We start from the raw sequence: 10,792 nt of genomic DNA on the forward strand, positions 1-10,792 counted from the left end.
TTGAGCTGCAATAGGAGAGGAGATGGAGCATGGCATTTGGTCAGATGAATACATGGCAGAGCTATAAACATCTTTTTGCTGACATATACACATACAAATTCTAACAGAGCAGGGCAAAATGGAAAACTGTAGAAAGTGTGTTGGACTTGATATCAAATCAAAAGACATCGGAAGACTGTATCTGAGTTCCAGGTGTGTTGCCTACGTACTAATGACCTTGACAAGAGTGACTTAATATCCATTAACTAAGATCACTTCTGGCATTAACCATTTATTGGATAGTTACAGGAACTTATCTTTAAGATGTATCTCCTTTTATTGTTTATGATAAATAAATTAATTTATATATTAACATACCCTCTAGACACAACTTCTGGAGAAAGATGGCAAAACTAATCCCCAGTTCCCACTGAGTATTTCTGCACAGTACCAATGGAAAGAATAACAAATACTGAAAGTTAGTAAAATTAGTCAACAGTGCCAAACAAGAAGAAAATATTTGAATCACTTGGGTGTGTGGGGAACTTTAAAAAGTGATGACCAAGGAAAGAAATAGATTATATTCCCATGTAGGTAGCATGGTTTTAACTCTATCCTAATTTTCTAGTGCCAACATCTACCAAAAAAAAAAAAAATGTGTCAGGCAAATATTGAGAATTTTAAATAATCCCTCTAATATTTTAAAAAATTAGACTGTAAAAATGAGTAGGCATCTCAGATGAAAGTAATAGAACAAACCACAGCACTGAAAATGTCTACCTAATACTGTACTCAAATTCATAGGATCACCATAGAACCAGAAAACACCAGCAGTGGCACAAGGAATATTCCAGCCACCATATTGAACCTGGAGAATAATTTAACAACAGGTCATCTAAATGGAAATAATATCCATCTCATATAAGATGAAATTAAGCTACAAACACACATACACACACACACACACACACACAGAAAATTCAAAGTAGATGCTCAGTTTAGATCTTCTAAGTAAAATTGTAGGCAACAGCACCAGTGGAATTCTCCACCTCCCCTTCAACCCCCTCCTCCTTCTTGACCTCATATTATTGAAAAGTAGAGAAAATGCACTAGTCTAGCTGTCCTATCATAGTTCAAAGTGTTAAATCCTTTCTCACTCACAGCAAGAAGTTATTTGACACTGTCCAAAATTAAAACATGGGCCCAATACCTGTGCTACCATTGGAGAGAAAGCATCTACTGAACACAGTTGGATTCCATTCTCACAGACAATGCCATACACAGAAGTGCCTGTCCATGCTCTGCTCCACCTAGATTCCACTTGATACCCCAACCAATAATTTATACACAGCGTTATAATACTTTCAAAGTGTCATTCTGCCCATTATCTTATCTGAACCTCACCATGAATCAGTACTTTCTTTTTTTATTAAATTTATTGGGATGACATTGTCTAATAAAATTATATAGGTTTCAGGTGTACAATTTTATGATACATCATCTGTATATTGTATTGTAGGTGGTGAACCCACAATACAATGAACTCTGTACTTTCTTAAGATGAGACACTAGTGTCTTCTCCTTTGCATCTTCTCAATCAATAAAAATTTCTTTACTTATGTGTCCAATGCTTTAAAAGGCCCAGACTCTGACATTTTGAATTTGAGCCTTTTAAAGCATTGGGCACATGGCCTTTGGGCCCATAACAGTTGGAGAAATTAACAGGATTGTGAATTTTCCTTCAGTTCCATGAGTTACATGAATGAAACATTTTATATCTTTTTCTTACCTTTTTTAACCCCTGAACGTCTATCTGATCACTTCTCTTGTTCCTAGTCAATGCCTAAATTCACCAAAAGAGGAAAAAGAGGAAAAAAATAAAGCCTTCTTCTTAGATATGGCACTCACTACAGGTTAAGCAGTAGGTGCAGTTGGAATGGACTTTAGACACCATCCGTTACAGAGATAGGAAAATGGAAACCCTTCATCCACACCTTCCCTGTCATAAGAAAGTCAATCTTCATTCAGCAGAGGTTGACTCCTTCTTTCTTTTACTTTCCCGTAAAGATAAGTGTCCCAGTTGGTTATACTATGGTAAAATATATTCCAAAATATAGAATATATCTCTGCAAGGCAGCTGTAATATTTTTGGAAGAGTTTCCAGACCTGACTGTGGAGTAGGCATCCTGACTTCCTTTAAATAGAATGTATTTCTTGTTCTTTAGACTCTGGGGACTGAGTCCCTCAGGACACCTCATTGTAATCTATTTGTTTTCCTCTCTGAAACTGAGGAAATCCAATGTTCCTTTTACATTCTCTCCTTTACCCTCAGGACTCCAGGGCCCAGTGGAGAGTGAATTTTCAGTCCCATATTTCTAACCACTACTAAGCATCCTTTTTCTGTCTCCCCTCATAGTTGATTGTCTGGCCACCTTGGAAGCATTGAAAGAATCCTAAAAAACAGCAGATTAGTTCTACCTCTGGTCTTGTCTCCTGTAAGGACTTTGTGTACATATAAGTCATGTTACCTGGATCATGGAGAAGAGCTGATTAAAGGAGGTGCAGGGAGGTAGCGAGAACAAGGGCTTTCTTGGCTTTCAGTCCTGGCCCTGTGTCTCACTGATTGTGTGACTTTGGATATTGCACTAAACCTTTGTGCCTTAGCTTTTCCATTTCTAATTGAGAATGCTAATGCCTAGGATGACTCTGATAAAATAAATGAATGAATGTGAGTTGCCACGTCAAATGCATATGGATAGGTGATTAATAAATAGCTTCCTCTACCTTGACATTATTTCCTGTTGTCCAGAGTAAGAAATAGTTATTAGTCTATGTAGCCTAGACTGAGACTTACCAGTTCCTTATTTGCCCCACTATATCTTTCATATAAAAGACACAGAGTCTGAAACAAATTGATCAATATCTGATGATTATTTACATATCTTTGCCACTTTGAGAAGACACTCCAATTAATTTGTCTCTTAGTACCATTTAATCAGTGCAATTTTCACTAAATGCTAGGGAACACAAAGGCTGTGTTGCATTGCTTTATCTCTAGCAATTCAGGCAAAATTTTAATTTATTGGCATCTTGGAAGGAAAATACAGTAAGCTTCTATCAACACAGAGTCTGAAACATAATTGGCAAACAATGAAGATTTATTTAATAACTAAACAACTCTTCTTCAATTAAGGATGAATTAGTTTTATATAGAAACAAACTGTGATAAATGAGATTAAGCTTTGTGTAATTGGAGTATAGATGGAGGTTGGAAGAAAGATCACAGGGCACTAAGAAGTAAAGGACACAAGATGTAAGACCCTAGGTGATAACAGAGTGGTAGAATGAGACCACTGGGTAACAAAGGAGTAATTAATCATGGACAGGATATGTGGTAGATCCTAGTCAGCCCCAGGCTACAAAACAGGAAATCTCAAAGAGCTTTGACCCAAACTCCATTTTATATGTAAACACATTTTAAATATAAATATGGAGTATTGTTGAATGGATTTTGTATATAACAAATTTGTCACAAATGCATTCATTAACTCAAGAAGAGAGAAAAAACTGGATAGCAGCTTTACAAAGAGCTCTTCATCATTTCAGAAATTTGTGCCATAAGCTAGAAAGTTGCAAAATTGTTTGAGGTGCCTACATAGCAAACCTTTATCCACCTGCATTTTTAACTGTCACATTTATGGAGATTTTCAATATATATGCAAGCATTTGCCTTTTTCATTATGTAGTTATGCCTCACCAGTTAGTTACTAAAATATGTTTCATTTTATTATGTTATTTAACTTTTATTTCCCCTCTTTAAATTATGTGTTTAGGTAAATTAAATAATCTATGAATATCATTTCAGAAGCAGAGGGATGATATAAATGACTTGCTATAAAAAGATGCCATTTGGCCTAAATGGGTATAGATCAACCGTTCCAGAGGACACTTACACAGTAGTCACGAGCCATAAATAAAGTTTCATTTAAATAGACTTTATAGCTGGAAAAATCACGAAGAGAGAGTGAAAATTTAGTAAATTAGCAAAATGTAAAATTAACCTGATAACCTCGTAAATGCAAACATCTCCAGTTAGGGAATTTATGGGGAAGAGAAGCTCTCATTTATAATTGCCAACCATAAAAGCCCTAAGTATAACCAGATGAAAAGGTGTGCAAAACCTCTGTGAAGGAAATTTTCAGGAAGATACAAAGGTAGGTTTGAAGAAGCAGGAAGACATACATGTTTTCGATAGTAAAACTCAATGACCTAAAGGTGGCCATGTTACTAAATTAATTTATAAATTTAATATTGTCCCAATAATATTTGTGGGAGTGCTGGTCAACCTTCACAAAGGGTAAGAACTACTGGATATTTCACATGCTTCTGGCTACCACATGTACATTTAAATATGAACCACTCCATGCAGCATGGAAAGCATCATCCTCCTTTAAAGGATTTTCAGTCATCAGCAAACAGACCTTTCTAAATGACCATCAAAATCACACCATAGAGGCAGCTTAAGGCTGGTGAAGGAGTCCATGCAGCCCTTATCGTGGATTCAATAATCACTAGAGCGGCTGAGAAGAATTCTCTGTTTCCTTCTTTTATTATTAGGGCTTAAGGAAGAGACAGTGAAACCCTTAAGCAATGACAGTTCATTAAATCGTTGGGTCTCCTGTGAATGCAGAAAGCATTTCATCATATTTCTTCTGGGGATTATATGTAATTGAGACTTAAATACCTCCTGCACACAGGAGCAAAGGTGGGATGAGCAAGAAGCTCAGAGGCAACTACCAGAGTGACTCACTGTCTTCAGAAACTTGTCAGAATATTTGTTCAGTATAATCCACCAAGAGAAGAGAAGACATTCAACCTCTCACCAACACAGAGAAAACAGGCCAGGTCCCAGGTCAGTATTTGGGACAGAAAGAGAAAGTGATATGACCTATTGGGAATGGAGCTTTACGCTGTCTGGGGCTCCTTCAAGCATGGGTTTGCTTGGCACCAGGCCCATGCCAGTTTAAAATTTCCAAAGGAGACACAGGCTTTGGGTTTGGCTTTTAGGTATCTCATAATAAATATGAATTTTAAAAGTTCTAGATTTAGAAAGTTCCATAGAGTTTGCATTCTCCACCCCATTCATTCCACAGTTAAGGGAACTGCATCTACTACAGGAATTCATGAAGTCCAAAAAAATAGCGGGAAAAACAAGACTAAAATCAAGGTTCCAAACTCTTACTTCAGGATTCCTTTCATTTAAAGAACTGAATTCTTAGGATTTAGAATAGCATATTATGAATGTCCACACTCCCATGAAAGACACATATCCTATCTGCTACCCTGTCTTTCCTAAGCAATAAACTAATTAAAGTAGATACTCTCTGACTTCTGCTTTCAGGTTAGGTCTAGGATGCTACTTATTTCTTAGTTACTCCATTTGTTTTGGTTTGGTTTTGCCCACTTCCTTTTTAGAATTTTTTCAGTGGACCAGATGTTCGTCTAAGAGAAAATAGTTTAACAAATGTATGCTTCCTGTGTGACCGCAGAGTTGGATAATGCTTTCTCTGTTCCCTCCAAGTGTGAGTGAGAGATCCTTGAGTTATAACTCGGAACTGAGCTATGCAACAACCTTTTGGCAAGGCAATAGGATTGTCCAAAGACACAGCTGTGCCTTCACCCTCATTGTACTCCCTGCCAAACCCCTGGATGCTTCTAAAGATTGGAAAAAACAAAAGACTAAGTCTATGTCCATGTATGATAGGCAAGATGGGGAAAAAGGCAGGCATAAAAATAAAGAGATTTTTACCTTCATTAAATCACATATAGACAGAGGTCAATAAAGTGAAGTGAACTTGAAACTCGAGTCAGACAGGACCGGCTCTGCTACTTACTGGTTGTCCACTCTGTTGAAGTTATTTAATATCCAGCCTTGCTCTTTTCCTATATAAGATGGAGGTAATGGTGCTACCTACTACACAGGGTTATTGTGATGATGAAATTAGGTGATATGTGTAAAGCCCTCAAAGTTCTGGCCTATAGTTAATACTCAGTAACTTCTGCTTTTTCAAAATTATTTTTATCCACTGCCTTTTCTAATATTGTTCACCCTCGGCTCTAAGTGTTTCACTTTCTGTAAATGTGTGTATGTGAGTGATGGTGTTATACTTTGAGATCCCTGGTTATTTCCATTTTTTTTATTTTTGTGCCTATATGCAATGAGAGTTAATATTTATTCATATCTGTGTTCATATCTGCTTTGTTTTAGAAAGAAAGAAGGAATACTCAAAACTGTTCTTCTTTACTGATTAGTAAGGTCGGTATTATGCATAGATCTGGTCATGTATTGGTACCATATGACAAGTGACCTCAGAACACAAGGGCCTTTGGAGAAACAGAATTTGCCATCCCCAAGACTAGTACTAACACATCTTCTCCTATTTTGACTGGGCACCTGGAGAGAACATACAACCATCACCTTCTTCAAAGTCATTTGAGTCACCCTGGGAGTCAAAGAATCTAATCACTGGGAAGATTTTTAAGGATCACTCCAAACAATAAACCAAATCCAGGCACACATAAAATTGAAAAGATGGATAAAGCAAACCACTCAGTGGTGACTGAGTTTATCTTTATGGGCATCACGCAGGACCCTCAGCTGCAAATGATCTTCTTTGTGGTCTTCCTCTTGGTCTACCTGGTCAATGTAGTGGGGAATGTTGGTATGATTATCCTGATCATAACAGACACTCAGCTTCACACACCCATGTACTTTTTCCTCTGCAATCTTTCCTTTGTCGACCTGGGCTACTCCTCAGCTATTGCTCCCAGGATGCTGGCTGACTTCCTAACTAAGCGCAAAGTTATCTCCTTCTCCAGCTGTGCCACCCAGTTTGCTTTCTTTGTAGGTTTTGTGGACGCTGAGTGCTACATCCTGGCTGCCATGGCCTATGACCGTTTCGTGGCCATCTGCCGACCCCTCCACTATAGCACTCTCATGTCTAGGCGAGTCTGCTTGATTCTCATGCTGGGCTCTTACCTGGTTGGTCTGGTGAGTTTAGTAGCTCACACTTCTCTCACCTTCAGTCTGAGTTATTGTGGTTCCAATATCATCAACCACTTCTTCTGTGAAATCCCACCACTCTTGGCTCTCTCTTGCTCAGACACCTACGTCAGTGAGATCTTGCTCTTTAGTCTGTGTGGCTTCATTGAAGCCAGCACCATCCTCATCATCTTCATCTCCTATGCCTCCATCCTCACTGCCATCATCAGAATGAGCTCCGCTGAGGGCCGCCTTAAGGCTTTCTCCACCTGCGGATCTCACCTCACTGGTGTCACACTTTTCTATGGCACAGTCATGTTTATGTACCTGAGGCCAACATCTAGCTACTCCCTGGACCAAGACAAGTGGGCCTCTGTGTTCTACACGGTTATCATCCCCATGCTGAATCCCTTGATCTACAGTTTAAGAAACAAGGATGTGAAAGCTGCTTTCAAAAAACTAATTGGGGGAAAAACTCAAGGATAACAAAAAATGAACATGTGTTGTTATCACAGATAAATGATAGTGAAAGAAGAATGGTTGCAGAAAATTAAAAACTGAAGAATCTCAGAGGGGAGGAAGGGGGGTTGGGGGAAGAGAGGTTAACCAAAGAATTTATATGCATAACCCAAGGACACAGACAATAGTGTGGTGAGGGACTGGGGAGGGAAGTGGGGGCAGGCTCGAAGGGGTAAATGGGGAGAAAAAGAGACATCTGCAATATTTTGAACAATAAAAAAGAAAATGCAAATACTTTCCCAATAAACACTACCCAAGTTACCACCTATTTGTTGAGTGAATCTTAATTTTGGAAGAGTTTTATGTAACTTTTAACTCTGTTATCTGAAGGAAATATAAATTAATATTTTTGAAAGATGTGCTGAACAAGATTCATTACTTTTTTATTTAAAATTTATTCAAGTATTGATTAGAAATGGAGACAGAATTTGATAGGGGAAATAAATAGTCAAGGACTCTTAAGCACATTTTTTTCAGGGTCATGAGGTATGACAGGCCTCAATGTTGAATATTTCTCCACTCTGAAAGGAAGTCAGAGAAAATTTAGTTAAATGCATGGGAATGGGGCTGGTATGAGGAATGACTTAACTCAGCCCAGGATCCATCCACTCATATTCAGCAAGAACTTGGAAGTGCTAGGTATATGCCAGGTTCTGGAGGGTACAAATACAAGGCACACGTTTGCCAGCAAGGAGTTTAGTGTGCCTCCAGTTACTGTATTTTCTCTCTGAAATTGCTGCCATCAATAACCAAGACACTTTTCTTTTCTATCCTTGGTTTTTCCTCCACAAGTGGTTGGTTTTACCAAATAATCGCTGGATCCCTTTTGTCTCTGCTGCCTAATATTTTAAAGGGGTAAGCATGTAAGTTTTATCAGCTTCACACATTGACATCCTTTCAGGCCTCAAGGAAACCATAGGACTCTAGGACCTTGTGAAAGATACAGTTTGGATCAATCACTAAGGCTAATGTTACCAAGATGGTAATGCCTACAGGATTTGTTTTCCTGCTTCCCTCTAAAATTCTCCCTACGCCTTTTTCTCTTTCTCTTCCGATCTTAATTAAACCCTTCCTTTTTGCTTGGGTGCCAAGGGCATCCCTGCTTTCCACCATCTTTTCCAGGCCCTTATTAGAGAATAGTCTCATTAACCCTGATGTATCAATGACTGGTAATAGAAGATGATATAACTCCATTTTGCATGTTCTCAAAGCTACAAATTTTTAACTAAGAAACAAGAATGTCAGGTATCAATAGCAGGGGAAGGCAAAATACTGAGATCTGGGGAAATCAAAGTTTTTTTCAGATATGTTGAAAGTCCATCACACCATCAGCTTTGAGTATGTATAATCAATAATCTTTCTACCCCAATTCTCCTCCAGTGCAATATAGTCAAAAAGCAGGGAACCACAAAGCTTGTCCTAAAGTGTAGAGCAGCCTCATTCATTATGCAAGACACCAAAGAGTGTCAGGGATAAAAGACCTAGTATTTATCAAGCTTTTACTGGGTGTCATTATATAGGAGTGGCAACTGCCTGGTTCAAATTATCCAATCATATAATGAATTTCCAAAGCACATTCCTGGTGTTACCATAAGGGGAAAATAGAGTAGCTAAAAGACAGATGTAGAGTTGGCAGTCCAGAGATTTAGCCTTCTGATACTTTTTTATAATCCAATGTGTAAATCTATGTGCTGTGTGTTAAGTAAGAAAAAAGGGTGTTCCCTTTCCATTAACTATGTTAAAGAGAAAACCCCAAGTCCAAAATGGCATCACTTGTGGTAAAGCCCATAATACCAAACCTAGGTTAATGCCTGACCTGGTTGCTGTTTTAACCTGTCCCACAAAAAGAATCTTGAGACACCACTCTGGAATTTTCTGGTCAATACCAATGAGGTAACTTCACTTTGGTCCTCACCATCCCTCACAGAAAGAAGAGACACCTGCACAATAAAACCCTTTGCAGTTCCCTTGACTCCCAAAGAAAGATGACCTGGTCAAAACATAATCCCTTCTCTTCTTTTGTTAATAGTTCCCTCACCCCACCCTTCTTCCTATAAATACCTTCTGTTTTGCGCATCCCTTGTGTTCACTCTACAACTTGCTAGATGGAATGTTGCCTGATTCATGGATCACTTAGTAAAGTCAATTAGATCTTCAAATTTACTCAGTTGAATTTTGTTCTTTAACAACTGTAAACCAACTATATGTATAATAAGTACATGTTCTAATTCAAAGAGGAGTTGCTTTAGAATCAGGAAGATCTTTGAATTTCACTTTGACATTTCTAATTGGTGACCCTGTTGAAGACTTTCTTCATTTCTTAACTGAGTGTTGTATCTAGTCAGTAAATAAAGCACTTTAAATTTCATTAAGTTCTTACAGTTATTGGAGCTAGACCTTATCCTCATTTTAAAGATAATAAAAAGTAAAGCTCAGATAGATCAACAAACTTGTCAAAGTTGATAACATCAAAAATTGATCCAAGGGCCATACTTTCCATTTTGACTAATGACAAACATTCAGGCTTTGGACTATCTAGAAAGAAGCCCTCACCTAGGCTGTGCTATTTTCTAGCTATGTGATCCTGGGCAACTTACCTGATCTCCATAGGATTTCTTCACCTACTAAATGAGAATAATAATGCTTGCTTTTTGGCATTTTTCAAAAGATATGCAGTAATCTCTATAAATAATACTATATAAAAATACTTAATAAACATTAGCTGCTTCTATTTTTCCTTCATTTATATTTTAATTATCCAATGCTATCAATGTGATGAAACAAAGTGAGGAAATTAATAGCTTTTCCATGTAGTTGGTTGTAGAAGCATACATATCAACTTATACTGGCAAGAGAAAAATGGATAGATGTTTGATCACCTTGGTCTTAGCCCAGCCCCACCAATAATTATTTCAGTAAAATACCTTAATATTTCTGTACCTCATTTTCTTTATCAATAACATGAGGACTATTATTACCTCTTATCTATCCTATTAGTTTACTCAGATAAGAGACCAACAAATGCCTTATGTTTGAAAAGGCCTGAATTCTCTTTCTTACATTAAAATATTTGTCCAGTAATAAAATGATAACTGAAATAAATGTGTCATCATGTTGTGCATTATGGACTGCAGAAATCATGTAAATTGGTGTTTTTCTAACCAATGAAGAGTTGGTAATATGAAAGGCAACATTTGATGAAGGAAATGAGGCTGTAGAAAAGAAATGACTTCTTCATATTAACATTGGTAA

General features: G+C 37.6%; 1 protein-coding gene across 1 annotated transcript; it reads left to right on the plus strand.

Annotated features, from left to right (window-relative positions):
- Nucleotides 1-6,571: 6,571 nt before the first annotated feature.
- Nucleotides 6,572-7,507, plus strand: LOC308565580 (olfactory receptor 5AR1; the record flags this gene model as incomplete). Its single annotated transcript, XM_081154895.1, has 1 exon — nt 6,572-7,507. One exon carries the CDS (start codon nt 6,572-6,574, stop codon nt 7,505-7,507), a length of 936 nt encoding a protein of 311 aa, XP_081011021.1.
- Between the last annotated feature and the right edge of the window lie 3,285 nt (nt 7,508-10,792).

The sequence above is a fragment of the Miniopterus schreibersii genome (genome assembly GCF_964146895.1).
Source record: "Miniopterus schreibersii genome assembly, chromosome: 12".
In the NCBI taxonomy this organism is placed as follows: Eukaryota; Metazoa; Chordata; class Mammalia; order Chiroptera; family Miniopteridae; genus Miniopterus; species Miniopterus schreibersii.